The sequence below is a fragment of the Salvelinus namaycush genome, chromosome 7, assembly GCF_016432855.1.
Source record: "Salvelinus namaycush isolate Seneca chromosome 7, SaNama_1.0, whole genome shotgun sequence".
Classification (NCBI taxonomy): domain Eukaryota; kingdom Metazoa; phylum Chordata; class Actinopteri; order Salmoniformes; family Salmonidae; genus Salvelinus; species Salvelinus namaycush.
This window is the reverse complement of record NC_052313.1, coordinates 53,939,001-53,966,288: the sequence shown is the minus strand read 5'-3', so window position 1 is coordinate 53,966,288 and position 27,288 is coordinate 53,939,001. Positions and strand designations below refer to the sequence as shown.

The following is a 27,288-nucleotide window of genomic DNA, read 5'->3' as shown; positions in this document are numbered from 1 at the left end:
TAGGGTGATAATATAACAATAATAATATGCTGTTCACAGACTGCTATAGCCTACCTTCACAGACTGCTATAGCCTACCTTCACAGACTGCTATAGCCTACCTTCACAGACTGCTATAGTCTACCTTCACAGACTGCTATAGCCTACTTTCACAGACTGCTATAGCCTACCTTCACAGACTGCTATAGTCTACCTTCACAGACTGCTATAGCCTACTTTCACAGACTGCTATAGCCTACCTTCACAGACTGCTATAGTCTACCTTCACAGACTGCTATAGCCTACCTTCACAGACTGCTATAGCCTACCTTCACAGACAATGGATTTCAGGTAGCACCATTGATGTACACTATATATACAAAAGTATGTGGACGAACTTGACTGGCCTGCACAGAGCCCTGACCTCAACCCCATTGACCACGTTTGAGATGAATTGGAATGCCGACTGCGAGCCAGTCCTAATCACCCAACATCAGTGCCCGTCCTCAGTAATGCTCTTGTGGCTGAATGGAAGCAAGTCCCCGCAGCAATGTTCCAACATCTAGTGGAAAGCCTTCCCATTAGAGTGGAGGCAGTTGTAGCAGCAAAGGGGGAACCAACTCCATATTAATGCCCATGATTTTGGAATGAGCAGGTGTCCACATACTTTTGGTCATCAAGTGTATTAGTTTACTATCACTAACCAGGTTTCCATCCACATTTTTACGAGAATTAAGTAGACTACATTAAAACAATTACAGACCTGATGGAAACAGATTTTTTTGTAAACTTTTCAAATGTCCACAAAACAGAAATGCTAGACAAGGTGGGATCTTTTTCTGTCAGTAAAATTAATAATGCGAGAAATGTTATGGAAACGCTTTTATCAGAAAATATTGATATAATAACCATCATATCAAAGTAAATGGTGTCAACTATGACTTGTGTTGTCCTCCCATTATGACGTAGTAGAGCATGCAGTTTATTAGGCTACAGATTAAATAAGTTATGATTCATTTCACAGGGTCTGATTCAGTTTGGCTTCCGTTTGACAAATACAAATATTCTTGCTTTTATCCACAACAATGTCATCATGTAGCCTACCCGCCCAGCCAGCCCGAGCTGTTGGCTAGAGCGCACGGGCCAAGACCAGAGTATGCACATACTGAATGCTATTTAACTCCAGTCTATATGTTGAGTTGAAAATGGGATGGAAACACATTGAACTTTAGATTTTTATTAGATACATGAAAACGCACAGATTTTCATCCACAAGTCATGTTGGTGGAAACACCACTGGTGGGGTCATTTTCATTCAGTATCTCTAGTTTAAAAATGACGGATTTTTATGGGGATTTTCTTTATTACGCTAATTAAAGGTAACTCAATCCACGATATAGCAGGGGATGTTAAACCATAACAAATACACTTTTTCAGCTGCAGATTATGATGATAATGTCCAAAACTGCACTGAAGTCTAACAAAACATGATGATCGATGCTCTTTGACAAATAACAATACTCTGTCTTAATCATAATTATCTCATGTAGACTCACTAGCCTACCTGCACAGCCTACCCGCACGTTATCTGCGAACTGTTGACTAGAGCGCATGTGGCAAGAACGGAGTAGGCACATTTGCTATTTTATGCAACAGTTTTTGTCGAAACTATTGGTAGAGTTGAAAATGCGATGCTAACACACGGAACTCTAGATTTTATTCGGTACCTGCAAATTTGAAGGAAAAACAACATTTTGTGTGCACTACGTCATCACATGCTGATTTTTATCCTAACAAGTCAGTTTAGTGCACATATGTCAGAGTCAAGGCCCGCGGGCCACATCCGGCCCGCGAGAAGGTTTTTTACGGCCCCTGGGATGATCTTGATTTATTATTAGAACCGGCCCGCAGACCGCAGCAAGCCGGCAGCCCGCAGATCTTTTACACGCACCAATACTACATTTCCCACAATGCAACGGTGACGCACCGAGCAGTAGGCTGCTTCATTTCAATATTTATTGGCACAGCAGTCGTCAGCATCACAGTAAAATTAACTTTCAGATACCCATCAAAAATGGCAAAACGGAAGGTGGACACTGAGAACCGGGGGTTTCAAACAAGGTGGGAGTCGGAGTATATGTTCACGGAGGTAGCTGGAAAACCTGTGTGTCTTCTGTGTGGAGAAAGTGTGGCGGTACTGAAAGAGTATAATCTGAGACGACATTATGAAACGAAACACGCGGACAAAAACAAGAATATGGACATGGAACAAAGGCTACAAAAGGCTAGATTTTTGCACTTTATTTTATTGTATTTCAATCCAATTATATTTTAAAAATATTTCAGTTGAGTGGATGATAGAAAATTGCTATTATTGTTTTTTTCTTTGAAGTAAATTTAGCCCACTTTTGCTAAAATAGAAAATATAGGCTACTGATGGTGCCTTGAATACCGGTTTCTTTCATTTAATGTTCATGTTATGGGGATTTTTATATAAAGGAAATTTGTCTTTTGTGTCTGTTGAAAATTAAAGATTACTGACAGAGCCATAAGAAAATATTGCTTTATTTATCTGATCATATTGGAATATATTTGTTAGGTTTTCAGTAGGTTCAATTAGGTTCACTAGACTATATGCGTCATTTAAAAAAATTTCAATGAACATTCGAACAGTCCGGCCCTCGGCTTGTAGCTAAATTTTTTATTTGGCCCTCCGTCCATTTGACTTTGACACCCCTGGTTTAGTGGAAACACCACTGGTGAGGAAGTGCACATATTTTCTTGTTGCGGATTTTTTCAATATTATCATGAAAATGTCGACAATTGGACGTACACCTAGCTAGTGTCGCGGTCTGCTCTTCTCACACACAGAAAGAAGGTGGCGCCAATATCCTAGATACACCAGGATTTCTGGGAAACCACAAGCATTATGTAACGCATTGTCAAGTCTGCATATAGCACCTGCAATGGCACTAGAATCACTAAGTTTCACTTTGACATCTTCTGGTCAGTAGGCTAAGTCTTCATCAGTGGGCAGCATACAACTAGGCCACTAAACTGAGTCAATAGCTTTATTCACTCGGTCAATTTGACTATAGATTATAGGAGGAGTCATGTGAAATATAATATATTAATATCGAAATTCCAGTTCATACCGAGAACGAAACTGCTATTATAAAGTTTAAAGGGAAGTAGCCGAGAACAGAAAGCATTACCTAAGTTTCTGTTAATGGTCTGCGAAAATACACAATATAATCTTGGAATTTACCTCCACACTCACAGCTGAGTAAGTTATTAATTCCTTTACTGAATGTTGTTGTATTGTAGGTTATTCTTATTCTATCTATAGTCATGCAGCTTGCTATAACAATACTATTATACTGATCTGGTAGTACCTGTTTATATTTCACTTTCATGAAAAGTTCTCTTAAGTTTCTCTGCTGTCATTTTTTTCCATATATTTTTTATGACTTGCTGTTCAGAGGGCTTTTCCCCAACTGACTTTCTCTCTCTGTGTGTGTTTGTGTGTTTGTCTGTGTGAATTAAGAACATGGTGAAGATGACCCCACTGTTTATGTTCCTCGTCCTCTCTGCAACCAAAGGTCTGTTAGAATGAGCAGGTCACAACATGTTTTATAAGTAACACATGATGAGTATCCTGCTCTAGAAACTGCTGATAACCAACCAAAAAGACTATTCATAAAACAAACCTTTCATCGCTAATTTTTGTACTATTGAGCACCCCATAACAATTTTAATGTTGGTGTAAAATGTTTATTTGTACCGCATAAAATATTTGTACAGTACATTTAGGCTACCCTACATAGTGCACTACTCTTGACCATAGCCCAACGGAGAGCCCTGATCTAAAGTAGTGCACTATATATAGGGAATAGGGTGCCATGGACCCTGGTCAGAAGTAGTACACTGTATAGGGAATAGGGTGCCATGGACCCTGGTCAGAAGTAGTGCACTATATAGGGAATAAGGTGCCCTCCGTCCTCCACTGAGACGGTCTATCTTGGATGTTCTTCCCACAGAGCTGGTCAGAGGAGGCCATACGTCTGTTCATGTCCGGGAGGGAGAGATGGCAGTGCTCCAGTGCCCACTGCGGACCACCAAGGCAGGGCACAGGGAGGGGAACCTGACCCTGGCATGGAGAAACCACTCTGGGCCTGGGGAGCTCCAGGAGCCTGCTGTGTGGAGGTCTGAAGACACTCTCATCATCCTGAGGGTCTGGACCAACCAACAGGGGTCCTACTCCTGCTCTCTACTGTAAGTGTCTCTCCCAACCAACAGGGGTCCTACTCCTGCTCTCTACTGTAAGTGTCTGGACCAACCAACAGGGGTCCTACTCCTGTTTACTACTGTAAGTGTCTGGACCAACCAATAGGGGTCCTTCTCCTGTTTACTACTGTAAGTGTCTGGACCAACCAACAGGGGTCCTACTCCTGCTCTCTACTGTAAGTGTCTGGACCAACCAACAGGGGTCCTACTCCTGTTTACTACTGTAAGTGTCTGGACCAACCAACAGGGGTCCTACTCCTGCTCTCTACTGTAAGTGTCTGGACCAACCAACAGGGGTCCTACTCCTGCTCTCTACTGTAAGTGTCTGGACCAACCAATAGGGGTCCTACTCCTGTTTACTACTGTAAGTGTCTGGACCAACCAACAGGGGTCCTTCTCCTGCTCACTACTGTAAGTGTCTGGACCAACCAACAGGGGTCTTACTCCTGCTCTCTACTGTAAGTGTCTGGACCAACCAACAGGGGTCCTACTCCTGTTTACTACTGTAAGTGTCTGGACCAACCAACAGGGGTCCTACTCCTGCTCTCTACTGTAAGTGTCTGGACCAACCAACCGGGGTCCTTCTCCTGCTCACTACTGTAAGTGTCTGGACCAACCAACAGGGGTCCTACTCCTGTTTACTACTGTAAGTGTCTGGACCAACCAACAGGGGTCCTACTCCTGCTCTCTACTGTAAGTGTCTGGACCAACCAACAGGGGTCCTACTCCTGTTTACTACTGTAAGTGTCTGGACCAACCAACAGGGGTCCTACTCCTGTTTACTACTGTAAGTGTCTGGACCAACCAACCGGGGTCCTACTCCTGCTCTCTACTGTAAGTGTCTGGACCAACCAACAGGGGTCCTACTCCTGTTTACTACTGTAAGTGTCTGGACCAACCAACAGGGGTCCTACTCCTGCTCTCTACTGTAAGTGTCTGGACCAACCAACAGGGGTCCTACTCCTGTTTACTACTGTAAGTGTCTGGACCAACCAACCGGGGTCCTACTCCTGCTCTCTACTGTAAGTGTCTGGACCAACCAACAGGGGTCCTACTCCTGTTTACTACTGTAAGTGTCTGGACCAACCAACAGGGGTCCTACTCCTGCTCTCTACTGTAAGTGTCTGGACCAACCAACAGGGGTCCTACTCCTGTTTACTACTGTAAGTGTCTGGACCAACCAACAGGGGTCTTACTCCTGTTTACTACTGTAAGTGTCTGGACCAACCAACAGGGGTCCTACTCCTGCTCTCTACTGTAAGTGTCTGGACCAACCAACAGGGGTCCTACTCCTGCTCTCTACTGTAAGTGACTGGACCAACCAACAGGGGTCCTACTCCTGTTTACTACTGTAAGTGTCTGGACCAACCAACAGGGGTCCTACTCCTGTTTCCTACTGTAAGTGTCTGGACCAACCAACAGGGGTCCTACTCCTGTTTACTACTGTAAGTGTCTGGACCAACCAACAGGGGTCCTACTCCTGCTCTCTACTGTAAGTGTCTGGACCAACCAACAGGGGTCCTACTCCTGTTTCCTACTGTAAGTGTCTGTCTCTTACAAATCTAGTTGGCCTTTTATTGTCCGTTTTATCAATCATACTTTTGTTCTTTAATTGTCTTCTCCTTCCCTCTGATGTAATTTATGCGTCATTCTGTTGATGCATTGATTCATTGACTGATTGAATGGTTGATGGTGTGATTGATTGGTTGATTAATGGTCATATCTCTCTCTGGACTGTTGCAGCGACGCCAGTGGCCAGCCCCTGAGAACAGCGTGGTTTAACATCACAGTGTTCTCTGGCCAGTGTTACACAGATATGGATGTGTACGTATCCACTTGCTATCTGAGACAGTCCTGTGAAAAGTTAACCTGCACGTCAGACAGCATCCCACAAAACTTCACAACACATAATTATACGTGGTACAAGGTATGAACCCCCTCCTCCCCCCAGCAGATGACAAAGTAGAAGTAAATATCCAGTGATGTTGAGTTTCCACTAGTCTTACTTGCCTTTGGCTGAAACTAAAGACATGTGTCATTACATGTGCTTGAAGAGGTGTGTTTTCCCTCTAGCCGTTGGCAAGGTACTATTGAATAGTCTGTTGATTGTGATTTTCTTTCCACTAGACCAAAAGCCACAGGGTATTTCCTGTTATATTATGTTTTTCCCCTAGCCTGAGTGGGTGTTCTAGTTAGCATAGGGACCAGCATCAACCTTTTAGTTCACCAGTCATGGATGGTGCAGTAAAAACAACTCTCAGTTTTGTGATTAGCGTCAATAGACACTGGCTTTATATTACCTGTTTATTACCTGTTTATTACCAGTTTATTACCTGTTTATTACCAGTTTATTACCTGTTTATTACCAGTTTATTAATCACATTTATTTATAATTTTACGTCAGCAGATGTCACAAAGTGCTTATACAGAAACCCAGTTCAAAATCACAAACTGCAAGCAATGCAGATGTAGAAGTATGGTGGCTAGGAAAAACTCCCTGTGTATTACATTATTAAACATTACCTGTTTATTACCTGTTTATTACATGTGCATTACCTATTTATTACCTGTTTATTACATGTGTATTAACTGTTACTACATGTGTATGACCTATTTATTACCTGTTTATTACATGTGTATTAACTGTTACTACATGTGTATTACCTATTTATTACCTGTTTATTACATGTGTATTAACTGTTACTACATGTGTATTACCTATTTATTACCTGTTTATTACATGTGTATTAACTGTTACTACATGTGTATTACCTATTTATTACCTGTTTATTACATGTGTATTAACTGTTACTACATGTGTATTACCTATTTATTACCTGTTTATTACATGTGTATTAACTGTTATTACATGTGTATTACGTATTTATTACCTGTTTATTACATGTGTATTAACTGTTACTACATGTGTATTACCTATTTATTACCTGTTTATTACATGTGTATTAACTGTTATTACATGTGTATTACGTATTTATTACCTGTTTATTACATGTGTATTAACTGTTACTACATATGTATTACCTGTTTACTACATACGTATTACCTGTTTATTACCTGTTTATTACATGTGTATTAACTGTTACTACATATGAATTACCTGTTTATTACATGTGTATTAACTGTTACTACATATGTATTACCTGTTTATTACATGTGTATTAACTGTTACTACATATGAATTACCTGTTTATTACAGTTTTTTTTACCTGTGTCTTGATGCATGTATTGTAGAACTGTAACACAGAGTTACCCACTGACTTTGGTGATGGATACCTGACGAGTGCTTCTGAGAGTGACAGTGGTTACTATACCTGCACTTCATACTACACATACAACTCTAGCCTCCATGATGGACAGGTGTTTACCTTGTCCAGAACCATGGAGAGGACAGTTAAAAAAGGTAAGAAGTTACTGGACAGTACTGGATAGCAGGGTTGGGATCAATTCCATTTAAATTCCAGTCAATTCAGAAATTAAATCCAATTCCTATTTGAAATGTTTATTCATTGAAAAGAATTGAAGGGAATTAGAATTTCAGTGTACTTCCTGAATCGACTGGAATTGAAATGGAATTGACCCCAACCCTGCTGTATGGTTTTGGAGCTTCTGACCTTTTGCAAAGATACCTTGAAATGTATTTGTCAATTAAGATGTATTTCATGTTTGGTGGATCTGAACCTGGGTTATAGGGGAAGGCTAAAGACAATGCAAGGACAAGGATCTGTAACTTTTGCTCATATTGGTGCTTTATTTTGTTCAAAACAATTTATGGAAAGAGTTTCCTTTTAACTACATTCATATTTCTGTTTCAGCTACAGTGATATTTCTGTTTTACCTACAGTGATATTTCTGTTTTAACTACAGTGATATTTCTGTTTTAACTACAGTGATATTTCTCTGTCAGCTACAATGATATTTCTGTTTTAGCTACAGTGATATTTCTCTGTCAGCTACAGTGATATTTCTGTTTTAACTACAGTGATATTTGGTATTAGCTACAGTGATATTTCTGTTTCAGCTACAGTGATATTTCTTTGTCAGCTACAGTGATATTTCTGTTTTAGCTACAGTGATATTTCTGTTTTAACTACAGTGATATTTCTCTGTCAGCTACAGTGATATTTATGTTTTAGCTACAGTGATATTTGGTATTAGCTACAGTGATATTTCTGTTTCAGCTACAGTGATATTTCTGTTTTAACGACAGTGATATTTCTGTTTCAGCTACAGTGATATTTCTGTTTTAGCTACAGTGATATTTCTGTTTCAGCTACAGTGATATTTCTGTTTTAACTACAGTGATATTTCTGTTTTAGCTACAGTGATATTTCTGTTTTAGCTGCAGTGATATTTCTGTTTCAGCTACAGTGATATTTCTTTGTCAGCTACAGTGATATTTCTGTTTTAGCTACAGTGATATTTCTGTTTTAACTACAGTGATATTTTTCTGTCAGCTACAGTGATATTTCTGTTTCAGCTACAGTGATATTTCTGTTTCAGCTACAGTGATATTTCTCTGTCAGCTACAGTGATATTTCTGTTTTAGCTACAGTGATATTTCTGTTTCAGCTACAGTGATATTTCTGTTTTAACTACAGTGATATTTCTCTGTCAGCTACAGTGATATTTCTGTTTTAGCTACAGTGATATTTCTGTTTCAGCTACAGTGATATTTGGTATTAGCTACAGGGATATTTCTCTGTCAGCTACAGTGATATTTCTGTTTCAGCTACAGTGATATTTCTGTTTCAGCTACAGTGATATTTCTGTTTCAGCTACAGTGATATTTCTGTTTTAGCTACAGTGATATTTCTGTTTCAGCTACAGTGATATTTCTGTTTTAACTACAGTGATATTTCTCTGTCAGCTACAGTGATATTTCTGTTTTAGCTACAGTGATATTTCTGTTTCAGCTACAGTGATATTTGGTATTAGCTACAGGGATATTTCTCTGTCAGCTACAGTGATATTTCTGTTTCAGCTACAGTGATATTTCTGTTTCAGCTACAGTGATATTTCTGTTTCAGCTACAGTGATGTTTCTGTTTTAGCTACAGTGATATTTCTGTTTCAGCTACAGTGATATTTCTGTTTTAACTACAGTGATATTTCTGTTTTAGCTACAGTGATATTTCTGTTTTAGCTGCAGTGATATTTCTGTTTCAGCTACAGTGATATTTCTTTGTCAGCTACAGTGATATTTCTGTTTTAGCTACAGTGATATTTCTGTTTTAACTACAGTGATATTTCTCTGTCAGCTACAGTGATATTTCTGTTTCAGCTACAGTGATATTTCTGTTTCAGCTACAGTGATATTTCTGTTTTAGCTACAGTGATATTTCTGTTTCAGCTACAGTGATATTTTTGTTTCAGCTACAGTGATATTTCTCTGTCAGCTACAGTGATATTTCTGTTTTAGCTACAGTGATATTTCTGTTTCAGCTACAGTGATATTTCTGTTTTAACTACAGTGATATTTCTCTGTCAGCTACAGTGATATTTCTGTTTTAGCTACAGTGATATTTCTGTTTCAGCTACAGTGATATTTGGTATTAGCTACAGGGATATTTCTCTGTCAGCTACAGTGATATTTCTGTTTCAGCTACAGTGATATTTCTGTTTCAGCTACAGTGATATTTCTGTTTTAGCTACAGTGATATTTCTGTTTCAGCTACAGTGATATTTGGTATTAGCTACAGTGATATTTCTCTGTCAGCTACAGTGATATTTCTGTTTTAACTACAGTGATATTTCTCTGTCAGCTACAGTGATATTTCTCCGTCAGCTACAGTGATATTTGAGTTTTGACTACAGAGATATTATTGTATTGTACAGGAAGTTCCCAGGTTATGCCAAAGATCATCAAACCTCAGGATGGGGAGGTTATTGAAGTAGATATGGGTGAGTTGCTCTCTACCTATCTGTATGGGTGTCAATTAGTGTCTTTATTGTCACGTGTGTGTGAATGTGTGTGCAGGGTTGGGGAGTAACGGATTACATGTAAGGGATTACAAAGAATGGTAACTGTAATCCGTTACATTACCAGCAAAAATGTTGTAATCAGATTACAGATACTTTTGAAAAACTAGATGATTACTTCGTGGATTACTTTTAAATTCAGAAAGGATGTTTGTGAAAACAAATCTTTGACACTTCTCAACGACATTCAAATCCACATTGAAAAAAGGCGTAAATTTCAGTTTGTTCCACATCACTATGACGACACACCAAATGTGTTTGATGGATCGCGGGAAAAGAGCAGGAATAGGCTTTTGTAGGCTACAGTCCAAGATATGTCTTCCAATGGTGCGACTGCTGTCGGCATCCAAAGGTTGTCCAACTTGAATAAACGCTTGGAGGTAAGGATGACAGTAGTGGTGTAGTCTACAGCGATACGGATATCACTTATTATTGTTATCTACATAGCGCATTGGTGTGAATCACACTTCTGCTCTCTCATTTAGCTATTTGCACCTTACGGATTGTGGTTGTTGTGGTTGGCAGTTGGCTGTTCACAAATCTAAATGTGTATTTGAACCCAATAATTGTTATCATATTTTATATTGGTAGGTTAGGCTAGTGTCCAGCTATCATATTTTATATTGGTAGGTTAGGCTAGTGGCCAGCTATCATATTTTATATTGGTAGGTTAGGCTAGTGTCCAGCTATCATATTTTATATTGGTAGGTTAGGCTAGTGGCCAGCTATCATATTTTATATTGGTAGGTTAGGCTAGTGTCCAGCTATCATATTTTATATTGGTAGGTTAGGCTAGTGTCCAGCTATCATATTTTATATTGGTAGGTTAGGCTAGTGTCCAGTTATCATATTTTATATTGGTAGGTTAGGCTAGTGTCCAGCTATCATATTTTATATTGGTAGGTTAGGCTAGTGTCCAGTTATCATATTTTATATTGGTAGGTTAGGCTAGTGGCCAGCTATCATATTTTATATTGGTAGGTTAGGCTAGTGGCCAGCTATCATATTTTATATTGGTAGGTTAGGCTAGTGGCCAGCTATCATATTTTATATTGGTAGGTTAGGCTAGTGGCCAGCTATCATATTTTATATTGGTAGGTTAGGCTAGTGGCCAGCTATCATATTTTATATTGGTAGGTTAGGCTAGTGGCCAGCTATCATATTTTATATTGGTAGGTTAGGCTAGTGGCCAGCTATCATATTTTATATTGGTAGGTTAGGCTAGTGGCCAGCTATCATATTTTATATTGGTAGGTTAGGCTAGTGGCCAGCTATCATATTTTATATTGGTAGGTTAGGCTAGTGGCCAGCTATCATATTTTATATTGGTAGGTTAGGCTAGTGGCTATCTTATCTAAACGTAGTAATCACGGTATGGTAAAATGTGTAGTATTGTAGGACATTAGATTGCACAATTAGTAGAATTGCACGAAATTAACTCTAAAACAAAAAAAGTGCATGAAATGAGTAATAAAATGGCTAAATCTTCTCTACACACCATGGCAAAATGTGTAGAATTGTAGCAAATAAGCTTTAAAACAGCAACATCATCTCTACACACCATGGCAAAATGTGTTAAATGTAAAACATTTATCTCCGGGGGGTAACCTTTAACAGAATGTGACTGGCAGAACGGGTGTTGTATGTGGAGGATGAGGGCTGCAGTAGATCTCAGATAGGGGGAAGTGAGGCCCAAGAGGGTTTTATAAATAAGCATCAACCAGTGGGTCTTGCGACGGGTATAAAGAGATGACCAGCTTACAGAGGAGTATAGAGTGCAGTGATGTGTTCAATAAGGAGCATTGGTGGCAAATCTACTGGCCGAATGGTAAAAAACATCTAGCTGCTCGAGAGCACCCGTACCTGCTGATCTATAAATTATGTCTCCGTAATCTAGTATGGGTAGAGTCTGAATCAGGGTTAGTTGGGCAGCTGGGGTGAAAGAGGAGCAATTACAATAGAGGAAACCATGTCTAGATTTAATGTCACGAATCCCGCTTCCTGAGTCTGTTTTTGCCTGTGTTCTGTCCTGGAGTGTTTTTCCGGTGTCCTGGAATGCACCCTGTCTGGTTGCCGGGCGACGTAGCTAGTTGGGAGATCTCTGATTACCCGCACCTGTATCCCATCAGCTATCTGCACACCTGGTCCTGATCATCACCCCTCCACTTCATAAGCTCTGACCTGACATCCATTCCCTGCCGGATCGTTAGCCATGAACAGTATGTTGTGCCAGCGTATCAGCCTCCAGTTTGATAGAGTTTGTTTTGTTGTTTTGTACGTCTTGCTTGCCTTGAACTTACCTCCGTTTTTTCTGTCTACAGTCATTCACCCGGAACACTCATCCCATCCCTACCTGGTCGTCGGTGACTTCAGTTACTTCCTTGGATCTGCTTACTCAATTCCATCAACTCACCTCCGCTGCCCGCTCCGCTACTTGGATTTTTCTATCACTACATTTAAACTTGTAAATAAATACTCACCTTCGTCTTACACTCCTTGTCCTGGTCTGCTTCTGGGTTCTACTTTAGAGAATCGTGACAGAACGATCCGGCCAAGGATGAACCCAGCGGACCTGGACTCCGTTTGCCATGCCATTACCCAGCAGGAGAAGATATTGGGACAACACAACACGGCGCTACAGGAGATAGCGTTTTCAGTCCGGAACTTCTCTGCTAGCTTGACGAGTATCCAGGATCAGCTCAGTTTGCCGGCGGGTCATCCACCACCTGTTTCACCCCTCTCACCTGCCGCTTCTGGAGCGGTTTCCTTCCGTGAGCCCAAGGTTCCGACGCCTGATAAGTACGAAGGGGATTTGGGAAGATGCCGTTCATTTCTTATGCAGTGTGGTTTAGTTTTTGATCTGCAGCCATACTCTTACGCCACAGAGAAGGCTAGGATAGCTTTTGTTATTGAACTGCTGCGTGGTAGAGCTCTGGAATGGGCTTCAGCCGTTTGGGAACGACAGGACACCTGCATGGCGTCATACCAGGAGTTCACGGCAGAGATGAGAAAGCTTTTTGACCATCCAGTCCGAGGTAAGGACGCAGCTAAACGTTTGTTCTCTCTTCGCCAAGGAGCTCGCAGTGTGGCAGACTTTGTGATCGAATTCAGGACATTGGCTGTGGAGAGTGGTTGGAATGAGGAGTCACTACAAGCAGCTTTTTACCAGGGGTTGTCGGAACAACTCAAGGACGAGCTGATCTCCTATCCAGAGCCTAGTGACCTAGACAGTTTGGTCACATTATCTATTCGGGTGGATAATAGAGTCCGAGAGAGAAGGAGGGAGAAGCAGTGGGGCCCGTCCAATCAATCAGCAACTCGGTTACCATTCGGGTCAGGAAGTGGACCAGAACGTGTTGATCATTATTCCCCACACGGGATTAGTGGAGGTGTCTTGCCGCCAGATCCTGAACCCATGCAAGTGGGGCGACACGGGTTAACTAAGGAGGAGCGCCAACGTAGACGTGAGACCAACAGCTGCCTCTACTGTGGTAGCTCGGGACATTACATCTCCGCTTGTCCTCAGCGCCCGTTAAACTGCCCGGCTCGCTAGTTTTGGGAGGACTTTTAGCGAGCCAGTTTCAACCTCCCAAGAACCCTGTCAGACCCCGTTTTCCTGCGACCCTCATGAATAAGAATCAGAGTTTAGCGATGAACGCTTTTATCGATTCAGGTGCCGATGGCAGCTTTATTGATGCCGACTTGGTGGAACAGCTGGGGCTTTCCAAGGAGCAATTGCCGGAAGCCATTGAAGCAACCACTCTGAACGGCAGTAGTCTGGCACGGATCACTATGAGGACTGAACCGGTTAAGATGTTGTTGTCGGGGAATCATTCAGAGGTTATCTCTTTCTTCATTCTGCCTTCACCCCATGTTCCTCTGGTTCTTGGTTACCCCTGGCTGAGAGAACACAATCCCTCGTTTGATTGGGTGACGGGTAAGGTAACTAGTTGGAGCATTGAGTGTCATGCTAACTGCCTTAGGACTGCCTGTTCTCATGCTGTTCCCAGTCAGGTCAGTGAGTCTGCTCCCCCTGATTTGTCCCTGGTTCCAGAAACATATCACGATTTGGGTGAAGTATTCAGTAAGCAGAAGGCTCTGTCACTTCCTCCCCACCGACCTTATGACTGTGCGATTAATCTGTTCCCTGGAGCTGCCTTTCCCAAGGGACGGTTATACAGTATCTCTCGACCTGAGCGTGAAGCCTTGGAGACCTACATCAAGGAGTCTCTAGCTGCAGGTCTCATTCGCCCCTCGTCATCACCCCTGGGAGCAGGATTCTTTTTTGTGAGCAAGAAGGATGGCTCTCTTCGACCGTGTATTGATTATCGGGGGTTGAATGATATTACGGTCAAAAACAAGTATCCCCTGCCCTTGATGAGCTCTGCTTTCGACTCTTTACAGGGTGCTACGGTGTTTACGAAGCTTGACCTACGCAATGCTTATCATTTGGTTCGGATCAGAGAGGGGGACGAGTGGTTGACTGGGTTCAATACACCTATGGGACATTTCGAGTACCAGGTGATGCCGTTTGGACTGACCAACGCTCCTGCTGTGTTCCAAAGTATGGTGAATGACGTGCTGAGAGATATGATTGGTATTTTTGTGTTCGTTTACCTGGATGATATCCTCATCTTCTCGAGGGAGCTTTCTAGCCACGTACAGCATGTCAAGCAGGTCCTGCAGCGGTTATTGGAGAACCGCCTGTTCGTGAAGGCTGAAAAGTGTGATTTTCACGCCCACACTACGTCCTTCCTCGGGTACATCATCTCCAGGGGAGAGATCAAGATGGACCAAGAGAAGGTTCGGGCGGTTCGGGATTGGGCCCAGCCCGGTACGAGATTGCAGCTCCAGAGATTCCTGGGGTTTGCGAACTTCTATCGGCGGTTTATCCGTGATTACAGCCGGGTGGCCGCCCCTTTAACTGCCCTGACGTCTTGCACCAGAGATTTCTGTTGGACTCCTGAGGCAGACCGAGCATTTCTGGACTTGAAGAGCCGATTCACCAACGCCCCGATTCTCTCTCAACCTGACACTTCCCGTCAGTTTGTTGTTGAGGTGGACGCGTCTGATGTGGGGGTGGGCGCCATCCTGTCCCAGCGTAGCTCCACTGACGGTAAACTCCATCCCTGCGCCTTCTACTCTTGTCGTCTTTCACCAGCAGAGAGAAACTACGATATGGGTAACCGGGAGCTTCTCGCTGTGAAGCTTGCCTTGGAGGAGTGGCGCCACTGGTTGGAGGGAGCGGAGCAACCGTTTGTGGTCTGGACTGACCACAAGAATCTGGCTTACGTGCAATCGGCTAAACGTCTCAACTCCCGTCAGGCCAGGTGGGCTTTGTTTTTTGGACGCTTCAATTTTTCCCTGACGTTCCGACCTGGGTCGAAGAACGGCAAGGCGGACGCCTTGTCCCGGATGTTCTCCAAGACGGAGGAGAGTGGGGCCAAGACTGAGACGATTCTTCCCCAGAACTTTGTCGTGGGAGCCGTTACATGGAGGATTGAGGAGGATGTGATGGCGGCCCTTCGGACGCAGCCCGGCCCCGGTAACGGTCCACCCGGTCGGTTGTTCGTGCCTGAGTCGGTCCGTTCTGCTGTCCTTCAGTGGTCCCACGCCAGCAAGATAGCTTGTCACCCTGGCGTTGCTCGGACTATGGCGCTACTGCGCAGACGATTTTGGTGGCCTGCCATGGGAGAAGATACCCGGAGGTTTGTTGCCGCTTGTCCTGTTTGTGCGCAGAATAAGAGTACCAATCGGCCCAGCTCTGGGCTTCTTCACCCCTTACCTATTCCCCGGCGACCTTGTCGCATCTGGCCCTGGACTTTGTCACGGGGTTGCCCTCTTCTGTTGGGAACACGGTCATTCTGACCATTGTGGACAGATTCAGCAAGTTTGCTCACTTTGTGCCCATCTCCAAGCTTCCATCTGCCACTGAGACGTCCGAGATCCTTGTTAGGGAGGTTTTCAGGGTCCACGGGTTGCCCAGTGACATTGTTTCTGACCGTGGTCCTCAGTTTACCTCTGCTGTCTGGAGATCCTTCTGTTTGGCCATTGGAGCTACAGTCAGTCTCACATCTGGATTTCACCCCCAATCTAATGGTCAGGCGGAGAGAGCCAACCAGAAGATGGAGTCCACGCTGTGCTGCCTTGTCTCCTCTGATCCCACCTCTTGGTCCTCTCAGTTACCCTGGGTCGAGTATGCCCATAATACTCTCCCTTCATCTGCCACTGGGATGTCTCCCTTCCAGTGCCTGTACGGTTACCAACCTCCCTTGTTTCCTTCTCAGGAGAGGGATCTCTCGGTTCCCTCTGTCCAGGCCCACATTCGTCGTTGCCACCGGACCTGGCATCGGGCCAGGAAGGCCCTCCTTAGAGTTTCTGACCGGTATCAGATCCAGGCGAATCGTCGCCGTATTCCTGCCCCCGCTTATACCGTCGGAGATAAGGTTTGGTTGGCTACACGGGATCTTCCTCTACGGACTGAGTCGAGGAAACTGTCACAGAGGTTCATTGGTCCGTTTGTGGTGGAGAGAATCATTAATCCTGTTGTGGTCCGACTCAAGTTGCCTGCTACGCTTAGAGTACACCCCACCTTTCATGTCTCCTGCCTCAAGCCGGTTCTCCTCAGTCCTCTGTTGCCCCCTCCTCCTCGTCCTCCTCCTCCTCGGATGATCGGAGGTGGTCCTGCCTACACGGTGCGCCGCATCATGGACTCCAGACGGCGGGGTCGAGGGTTCCAGTATCTCGTGGATTGGGAAGGATATGGCCCAGAGGAGAGGAGTTGGATTCCTCGGCGTCAGATCCTTGATGCTGACCTGCTTCGTGACTTCTACCGCCTCCACCCTGGCGCTCCGGGTAGTCCGCCCGGTGGCGTTCGTCGGAGGGGGGGTACTGTCACGAATCCCGCTTCCTGAGTCTGTTTTTGCCTGTGTTCTGTCCTGGAGTGTTTTTCCGGTGTCCTGGAACGCACCCTGTCTGGTTGCCGGGCGACGTAGCTAGTTGGGAGATCTCTGATTACCCGCACCTGTATCCCATCAGCTATCTGCACACCTGGTCCTGATCATCACCCCTCCACTTCATAAGCTCTGACCTGACATCCATTCCCTGCCGGATCGTTAGCCATGAACAGTATGTTGTGCCAGCGTATCAGCCTCCAGTTTGATAGTTTGTTTTGTTGTTTTGTACGTCTTGCTTGCCTTGAACTTACCTCCGTTTTTTCTGTCTACAGTCATTCACCCGGAACACTCATCCCATCCCTACCTGGTCGTCGGTGACTTCAGTTACTTCCTTGGATCTGCTTACTCAATTCCATCAACTCACCTCCGCTGCCCGCTCCGCTACTTGGATTTTTCTATCACTACATTTAAACTTGTAAATAAATACTCACCTTCGTCTTACTCTCCTTGTCCTGGTCTGCTTCTGGGTTCTACTTTAGAGAATCGTGACATTTAACTTCAGCCTGCAGCTTTGATATGTGCTGAGAGAAGGACAATGCACCGTCTAGTCATACTCCCACGTATTTGTATGAGGTGACTACCTCAAGCTCTAAACCCTCAGAGATAGTAATCACACCTGTGGGAGGAAGGGCCTCCTTCTTACCAAACCACATGACCTTTGTTTTGGAGGTGTTCAGAACAAGGTTAAGAGTAGAGAAAGCTTGTTGAACACTAAGAAAGCTTTGTTGTAGAGCATTTAACACAAAATCCGGGGAGGGGCCAACTGAGTATAAGACTGTATCATCTGCATATAAATGGATGAGAGAGCTTCCTACTGCCTGAGTTATCTTGTTGATGTAAATTGAGAAGAGCGTGGGGCCTAGGATTGAGCCTTGGGGTACTCCTTTGGTGACAGGGAGTGCCTGAGATTGTCTGACTTTATACACTGCACTCTTTGAGAGAGGTAGTTATCAAAGTGTTAGTGAATGTTGTGTTTTCTCCAGGATCCACTGTGGTGGTGGTCTGCAGTGCTGTCCTGTCCTCTGCAATTGACCTCTTACACTGGATGGAAAACATATCTTTTGTGGAGAAGAACCAGGAGACCCTACCAGTGTTTTATAACACTTCAGAGTGAGCATGTACACTCACTACAGAACAGACCTGGGTTCAAATACTATTTAAAATCACTTACCACAACACACTTGACTGTTTTCTCCAGAGAGAATGGCCACCAGCAGGCATCGCTGGTGATCAGGCAGGTGTCGGAGGAGCAGCTCAGGAACACATACACCTGTCAAGTGGAGTCTCCATCTGGGAACTCCAACGTCTCCATCACCTTCCAACAGAAGAGTAAGTCAAGCAGCCTCTTAAAGGGACATCTTAGCTTTCCAATCATTCAAAATATTAGTCTGCCTTTATAAAACTCTACTGGTCATTTCACAGAACCCTCTCTTCTGCTCTTAGGTTACCATGACATTTAATCAATAAGATATGATCTCTTCTGCTCTTAGGTTACCATGACATTTAATCAATAAGATATGATCTCTTCTGCTCTTAGGTTACCATGACATTTAATCAATAAGATATGATCTCTTCTGCTCTTAGGTTACCATGACATTTAATCAATAAGATATGATCTCTTCTGCTCTTAGGTTACCATGACATTTAATCAAGAAGAGATTATGATCACTTCTGTGTGACATTAGGATGATTTTCTGTGATTTTTTTCCTCTTCAGTTTCTCTTTCTGCTGTACAGTAACAGCTGTTTGATATTATCAGGTTTATTTGTGTGTGTGTGTGTGTATTTCATGTCACCCTTTAGGTCCACCCCAGTTCCACTTCCTGGTGCTGGGTATAGTGGGGGTCTTTGCCGTGACGGTGGTGGTGGTGACTGTTGTCTATGTCAAGCTGAAGGTGGACATCATTCTATTTCTCAGAGATGATCTGGGCTGGCGTCAACACAACGTCTCTGGTGAGAATAACACCTGACACCAACATGTGTTGTCAAACATGTCTCATGCAAACAGTCTCGTTGTCGATCGTGTTTCACCACATCATTTGGATGAATTGTGTTAGTTTCAGATGGGATGTGTAACAACGCCTATGTACTGTGTTATAATGCCTATCTGCTGTGTTATAATGCCTATCTGCTGTGTTATAATGCCTATCTGCTGTGTTATAATGCCTATGTACTGTGTTATAATGCCTATCTGCTGTGTTATAATGCCTATGTCCTGTGTTATAACTTGTCTGAATGGTGTGTTTCAGATGGGAAGCGTTACGATGCCTATGTGTTGTGTTATAAGAGTGACACAGAGTCAGGTGTCAGTGAGGAGGACAGGCGTCAGGTGGAGGAGGTGCTGGAAGAGGAGTATGGTTACAGCCTGTGTCTCTACGACCGTGACGTGCTCCCTGGGGAGGGTGAGTCAGTCCACTGTCCTCACATTTGTCCTCATACTGGTGTGTGTGTGTGTGTGTGTGTGTGTGTGTGTGTGTGTGTGTCTGTGTCTGTGTCTGTGTGTCTGTGTCTGTGTCTGTGTCTGTGTCTGTGTCTGTGTCTGTGTCTGTGTCTCTGTGTGTGTGTGTCTGTGTCTGTGTCTGTGTCTGTGTGTCTGTGTCTGTGTCTGTGTCTGTGTGTCTGTGTCTGTGTGTCTGTGTCTGTGTCTGTGTTTGTGTGTATGCACGGTTCTTGAACCTGTTTCTGTTCCTTTATCTGTACCTGTTCTTCTACCTGTTCCTCTACCTGTACCTGTTCCTCTACCTGTCCCTCTATCTGTACCTGTTCCTCTACCTGTTCCTCTACCTGTACCTGTTCCTCTACCTGTCCCTCTATCTGTACCTGTTCCTCTACCTGTTCCTCTACCTGTACCTCTACCTGTACCTGTTCCTCTACCTGTACCTGTTCCTCTACCTGTTCCTCTACCTGTGCCTCTACCTGTACCTGTTCCTCTACCTGTTCCTCTACCTGTGCCTCTACCTGTACCTGTTCCTCTACCTGTTCCTCTACCTGTACCTGTTCCTCTACTACCTGTCCCTGTACCTGTACCTGTTCCTCTACTACCTGTCCCTGTACCTGTACCTGTACCTGTCCCTGTCCCTGTACCTGTACCTGTTCCTCTACCTGGTCCTCTACCTGTACCTGTTCCTCTACCTGTGTCTCTACCTGTTCCTCTACCTCTACCTGGTCCTCTACCTGTACCTGTTCCTGTACCTGTCCCTCTACCTGTACCTGTTCCTCTACCTGTTCCTCTACATGTTCCTGTTTCTGTTCCTTTATCTGGACCTGTCCCTCTACCTGCACCTGTCCCTCTACCTGTTCCTCTACTTGTTCCTGTTTCTGTTCCTTTATCTGGACCTGTCCCTCTACCTGCACCTATTCCTCTACCTGTACCTGTACCTCTACCTGTACCTCTACCTCTACCTGTACCTGTACCTCTACCTCTACCTGTACCTGTACCTCTACCTCTACCTGTACCTCTACCTCTACCTGTACCTCTACCTCTACCTGTTCCTCTACCTGTACCTCTACCTGTACCTCTTCCTCTACCTCTACCTCTACCTGCTTCTCTACCTGTACCTGTTCCTCTACCTCTACTTGTACCTCTACCTCTACCTGTTCCTCTACCTGTATCCGTTCCTGTTCCTGTTCCTCTACCTGTACCTGTATCCATTCCTGTACCTGTTCCTGTATCCGTTCTTGTTCCTGTACCTGTTCCTGTATCTGTTCCTGTTCTTGTTCCTGTATCCGTTCCTGTTCTTGTTCCTGTACCTGTATCCGTTCTTGTTCCTGTATCTGTTCCTGTACCTGTTCCTGTATCTGTTCCTGTTCTTGTTCCTGTATCTGTTCCTGTTCTTGTTCCTGTACCTGTTCCTGTTCTTGTTCTTGTACCTGTTCCTGTTCTTGTTCTTGTACCTGTTCCTGTTCTTGTACCTGTTCTTGTACTTGTTCCTGTATCCGTTCCTGTACCTGTTCCTCTACCTGTTCCTCTACCTGTACCAGTTTCCGTACCCATTCCCGTACCCGTTTTTGTTCCTGTACCTGTTCCTGTTCTTGTACCAGTTCCTGTTCTTGTTGTTGTACCTGTTCCTGTATCCATTCCTGTTCTTGTTCCTCTACCTCTACCTGTTCTTGTTTCTATTCCTCTGCCTCTACCTGTTCCTCTACCTGTACCTGTATCCGTTCCTGTACCTGTTCTTGTTCCCGTTCCTGTTCTTGTTCTTGTTCCTGTATCTGTTCTTGTTCCTGTATCCATTCCTGTTCTTGTTCCTGTACCTGTATCCGTTCTTGTTCCTGTACCTGTTCCTGTATCTGTTCCTGTTCTTGTTCCTGTATCTGTTCCTGTTCTTGTATCCGTTCCTGTTCTTGTTCCTGTACCTGTTTCTGTTCTTGTTCCTGTACCTGTTTCTGTTCTTGTTCCTGTACCTGTTCCTGTATCTGTTCCTGTTCTTGTTCATGTATCCGTTCCTGTTCTTGTTCCTGTACCTTTTCCTGTACCTGTTCCTGTTCTTGTTCCTGTTCCTGTACCTGTACCTCTATCTGTACCAGTTCCCATATCCATTCCCGTACCTGTTCCCGTACCCATTCCCGTACCCGTTTTTGTTCCTATTCCTGTATCCGTACCTGTTCCTGTACATGTTCTTATTCCTGTCAGGTTACTGTTCCTGTACAGGTTCCTGTTCCTGTATATGTTCCTGTACCCCCGTTCCCATATCCGTTCCTGTACCTGTACTCGTACCCATTCCTGTTCCCATTCCCATTTTTGTTCCCATTCCTGTACCTGTTCCCGTACCCATTCCCGTACCCATTCCTGTACACGTTCCTGTAGCTGTTCCTGTACCTGTTCCCATTCCTGTACCTGTTCCTGTATCTGTTCCTGTACCCGTTCCTGTTCCTGTATCTGTTCCTGTACCTGTTCCTGTACCCGGTCCTGTTCCTGTATCTGTTCCTGTATCTGTTCCTGTACCCGGTCCTGTTCCTGTATCTGTTCCTGTACCCGGTCCTGTTCCTGTATCTGTTCCTGTATCTGTTCCTGTTCCTGTATCTGTTCCTGTACCTGTTCCTGTTCCTGTACCTGTTCCTGTATCTGTTCCTGTACCCGTTCCTGTTCCTGTATCTGTTCCTGTACCTGTTCCTGTACCCGGTCCTGTTCCTGTATCTGTTCCTGTACCCGGTCCTGTTCCTGTACCTGTTCCTGTACCAGGTCCTGTTCCTGTATCTGTTCCTGTATCTGTTCCTGTATCTGTTCCTGTATCTGTTCCTGTACCTGTTCCTGTACCTGTTCCTGTATCTGTTCCTGTATCTGTTCCTGTATATGTTCCTGTACCCCCGTTCCCATATCCGTTCCTGTACCTGTACTCGTACCCATTCCTGTTCCCATTCCCATTTTTGTTCCCATTCCTGTACCTGTTCCCGTACCCATTCCCGTACCCATTCCTGTACACGTTCCTGTAGCTGTTCCTGTACCTGTTCCCATTCCTGTACCTGTTCCTGTATCTGTTCCTGTACCCGTTCCTGTTCCTGTATCTGTTCCTGTACCCGTTCCTGTTCCTGTATCTGTTCCTGTACCTGTTCCTGTACCCGGTCCTGTTCCTGTATCTGTTCCTGTACCTGTTCCTGTACCCGTTCCTGTTCCTGTATCTGTTCCTGTACCCGGTCCTGTTCCTGTATCTGTTCCTGTATCTGTTCCTGTACCCGGTCCTGTTCCTGTATCTGTTCCTGTATCTGTTCCTGTATCTGTTCCTGTTCCTGTATCTGTTCCTGTACCTGTTCCCATTCCTGTTCCTGTATCTGTTCCTGTATCTGTTCCTGTTCCTGTATCTGTTCCTGTACCTGTTCCCATTCCTGTACCTGTTCCTGTACCTGTTCCTGTATCTGTTCCTGTATCTGTTCCTGTTCCTGTATCTGTTCCTGTACCTGTTCTTGTTCCTGTACCTGTTCCTGTATCTGTTCCTGTACCCGTTCCTGTTCCTGTATCTGTTCCTGTACCTGTTCCTGTACCCGGTCCTGTTCCTGTATCTGTTCCTGTACCTGTTCCTGTACCTGGTCCTGTTCCTGTACCTGTTCCTGTACCCGGTCCTGTTCCTGTATCTGTTCCTGTATCTGTTCCTGTATCTGTTCCTGTATCTGTTCCTGTACCTGTTCCTGTACCCGTTCCTGTATCTGTTCCTGTACCTGTTTCTGTACCCGTTCCTGTATCTGTTCCTGTATCTGTTCCTGTATCTGTTCCTGTACCTGTTCCTGTACCCGTTCCTGTATCTGTTCCTGTATCTGTTTCTGTACCCGTTCCTGTTCCTGTATCTGTTCCTGTGTCTGTATCAGTAAAGTGTGTGCTCTGTGTTTCCAGCGGTGGCTGAGGCGGTGCTGGGGTGTATAGAGCAGAGCCGGAGACTGATCCTGGTGCCCAGCAGCCTGGGGCTGAACCCAGGGCAGGACAGTCAGTATAGTCTGCTCACTGGGCTCCATGCTGCACTGGTGGAACGGCAGACCTGGCTGGTCCTCGTCCAGACAGAGTCAGCCCCAGACAGCCAGGTAGTTATACCTATGGACGAGTTCTGCCTATGGACGACAGTTAGCTTTGTGGGTGTGTCCCAAATAGCACCCTATTCCCTATATAGTGTTATGGGCCCTGTTCTAAAGTAGTGCACTATAAAGGGAATAGGGTGCCATTTGGGACGATACCGTTGGTGAATGTGCGCTGTCCCTGTCAAATCAATTTCCCAAATTAACAGATAGACCTGGAGCTGATGCCATGCTGTCTTTCAAACTAAATAAACAGATAGACCTGGAGCTGATGCCATGCTGTCTTTCAAACTAAATAAACAGATAGACCTGGAGCTGATGCCATGCTGTCTTTCAAACTAAATAAACAGATAGACCTGGAGCTGATGCCATGCTGTCTTTCAAACTAAATAAACAGATAGACCTGGAGCTGATGCCATGCTGTCTTTCAAACTAAATAAACAGATAGACCTGGAGCTGATGCCATGCTGTCTTTCAAACTAAATAAACAGATAGACCTGGAGCTGATGAAATACTGTCTTTCAAACTAAATAAACAGATAGACCTGGAGCTGATGAAATACTGTCTTTCAAACTAAATAAACAGATAGACCTGGAGCTGATGCCATGCTGTCTTTCAAACTAAATAAACAGATAGACCTGGAGCTGATGCCATGCTGTCTTTCAAACTAAATAAACAGATAGACCTGGAGCTGATGCCATGCTGTCTTTCAAACTAAATAAACAGATAGACCTGGAGCTGATGCCATGCTGTCTTTCAAACTAAATAAACAGATAGACCTGGAGCTGATGCCATGCTGTCTTTCAAACTAAATAAACAGATAGACCTGGAGCTGATGCCATGCTGTCTTTCAAACTAAATTAACAGATAGACCTGGAGCTGATGAAATACTGTCTTTCTGCTTCAACTCCATTTCCTTTAAAACTGCTTCAATTCCATTTACTTTAAAACTGCTTAAATTCCATTTCCTTTAAAGCTGACTAGAAACACTTTGTATTTTTCCACTTTTGCAATTGGTGGTGCATGTTTGTTTTCATTGCTTTTTCGAGATTCTCTTTTGTAATGAAAAGCGCTAGATAAGCTAAATGAGTAATTGTAGCAACCTTAACACAACACCTAGTGATCTAGTCAAGGGGTTTGGATCTCTTGGTGTAACAACGAAGGTGCTGGGTTGGCAGTCGGTGGACCTCTGTTCAAGTCTTGGTCGGGGCTACCCCCAAAAATTCACTACATTATTCTGTAAACGTTTTAGGTGGATCTGGACCTGGACTCCCTCTCTGAGGCCCTGCGGCTGCTGGCCCAGTCAGGACACACCGTCACCTGGAGGGGCTCCCACTCCAAACCCCTCTCCTCACCCTTCTGGAAGGAGCTGCGTTACCGTATGCCTGCCAGGACCAGACAGTGCCCCCCGAAGGATGAGAGGACCATTCTGTGATTATATAGGCTCCAGGGCAGGGTTTGGGTTCAGTCAGTTCACAAAGTAAACTGAAATTCAAATTCAAATGAAATAATGGCATCTATTTTCAATGTTTTTGTTTTTTTTACTTCAAATTGACCCCAACCCTGCTCCGGGGTGAAATAAATGCATCTAACTTGATTAATGTGCCATTTTTACCTATTTACCTATAAGAGTTTTGCCTATAATAGTTTTCCTTACCCCAGCAACAGAATGCTGTGGGCTTACCCCAGCAACAGAATGCTGTGGGCTTACCCCAGCAACAGAATGCTGTGGGCTTACCCCAGCAACAGAATGCTGTGGGCTTACCCCAGCAACAGAATGCTGTGGGCTTACCCCAGCAACAGAATGCTGTGGGCGTATACCGGTCATTAAAAATATTAATGCGACTAGACCGCTGATTGGCCAGCTCGGCCAATGAGCCAACATTATTACATCATGTTCTGTGAGGAAATAGCAAGAAGTGTATTTGAGATATAAGTTTGAGGTGGGGTTTTTGTGTGTTTTGTTTTCTCAAATGTATACATTGGCCACAAATACGAGTATAGGACATTATTTGGGTATGAGTTAATGGAATATGAACTTGTAAAAGTGAGATTTTCACTGGACAGTTACTTTAAGACCCACTGACATCCAAAACTACCACGACATACTCTGCTTGTCCAGTGGACAGAAGACTTGTCTTTCTCGCTCTACCTGTTTCTCTCTGTTACCAGTCGGGGGCCAGACCCCCCCCCCCCCAGAAAAGCTTTAAGAGATTCAAGGAAAGACCACGCACAGCAGCAGGTCACACCTCAATGTAGTTACGTACATTCCCAACAAACATGAAACAGAAGTGACATTGAGAAGAAATGCATGAATTCCTTGGCCCTGATATTTCATAGGGCTGTATTTAGGAGTCTGCTATGATAAGAATCACAATAGAATCACCAAGTACATTGACATGAACCAGGAATTTGACCTGGTGAAATGATGCTGACAACAACAGTAAACAGAATGTCCAGACAGGATATATAGATGAAGAATTGGCTCATAATCCACATAGTATGAGTAGATGGGATTATGACATGTATTGATGAAGGCATTGACGACTGATTACATTTGTCTTGTTTTAATTTATTTGGTGTTTTAGTTCTGTTTTATCTAGACAGTATTCATTATTAAGCCTTTATTTGGGCATTTAAGCCTGGACATACAATGTACATATGGTCTATGGGACCTGGTCAAAAGTAGTGGACTATATGGGACACAGCCTCACTGATTCTGTCAAAAGATGTCAAACCAAGTCTTGGCTGTGCCAAAGCCTGTATCATTCATTACAGAACATATCTGTCCACCCTACTCTGTTTGTATGTATTGGTCTATAGACTCACCACTGTTCAGTGTTGCTAATGTATTGACACTGGGCTTCAATAAATGTTTTCTACTTGCAACAAAGCTGTCTTCTCTTACATCACAGATCAGCCTTGCATACTTACAAAGACACATTTCACACTCCGGCTACCCACACCCACAGATGCACACCCAAAGATGGTGTGAAAGTTCTAGCGAAGTAGAGCTCTGCATTTAACCAGGAAATGTACGTTGACACAGGAAACTGGTGGTCATGTTTTCACATGGTGCATCTCTGAGGGGAGCCAGTATCAGATATGATTGGTTTCCAACCATCTAAGAGGCAAGCTGCACAGACTAGTGGCTATTGGAGAACAGGGCAGTGGAAGGCAAGGAAACTAGTTCAGATGCGTCCCTTTTCATTTACTAGGAAATGAAGGGACTGACGGCTATTTGTCTGGTTTTAGAGTGGTGAAAGAGATTCTGTTTCCAGGAAACCCAGATCCTTGTGACAGTTATGACACGCAGTGGTGGGTTTGACATTGGAATGAATGAAGTGGTGGATTTGACATTGGAATGAATGAAGTGGTGCGGAGTGATGCACCCTGGACCGTCACTGGCTTTAGCAATCATCGCATGTTTTCTGCAGAGATACTTCTGTGAATGTCGCCGGGACAAGGAAGAAGGTACTTATCTTTATTATCAAACAATTGTATAAAACAACATTTATAGATTTTACCAGGTATCTGGTAATCCACATAGTATTCCATGTGCATATAG

General features: G+C 44.1%; 2 protein-coding genes across 2 annotated transcripts in view; both read left to right on the top strand.

Annotated features, from left to right (window-relative positions):
* Positions 1–2,995: 2,995 nt before the first annotated feature.
* Positions 2,996–25,918, top strand: LOC120050840 (interleukin-18 receptor 1-like). The gene is made up of 12 exons (XM_038997369.1): positions 2,996–3,264; positions 3,526–3,580; positions 4,019–4,253; positions 6,009–6,192; positions 7,518–7,686; positions 10,121–10,186; positions 18,162–18,330; positions 18,419–18,549; positions 19,023–19,172; positions 19,469–19,621; positions 23,545–23,729; positions 24,973–25,918. The coding sequence occupies exons 2-12, from the start codon at positions 3,529–3,531 to the stop codon at positions 25,153–25,155; spliced, it is 1,677 nt and encodes a 558-aa protein (XP_038853297.1). The 5' UTR covers positions 2,996–3,264; positions 3,526–3,528; the 3' UTR covers positions 25,156–25,918.
* A 976-nt stretch (positions 25,919–26,894) lies between these two features.
* Positions 26,895–27,288, top strand: part of LOC120050530 (interleukin-1 receptor accessory protein-like) — a 4,919-nt gene continuing 4,525 nt past the window's right edge. Inside the window, exon 1 of the mRNA XM_038997117.1 lies at positions 26,895–27,194. Within this exon, the coding sequence (XP_038853045.1) occupies positions 27,089–27,194 (106 nt within the window). The 5' untranslated portion in view covers positions 26,895–27,088. The remainder of the gene's footprint in view (positions 27,195–27,288) is intronic.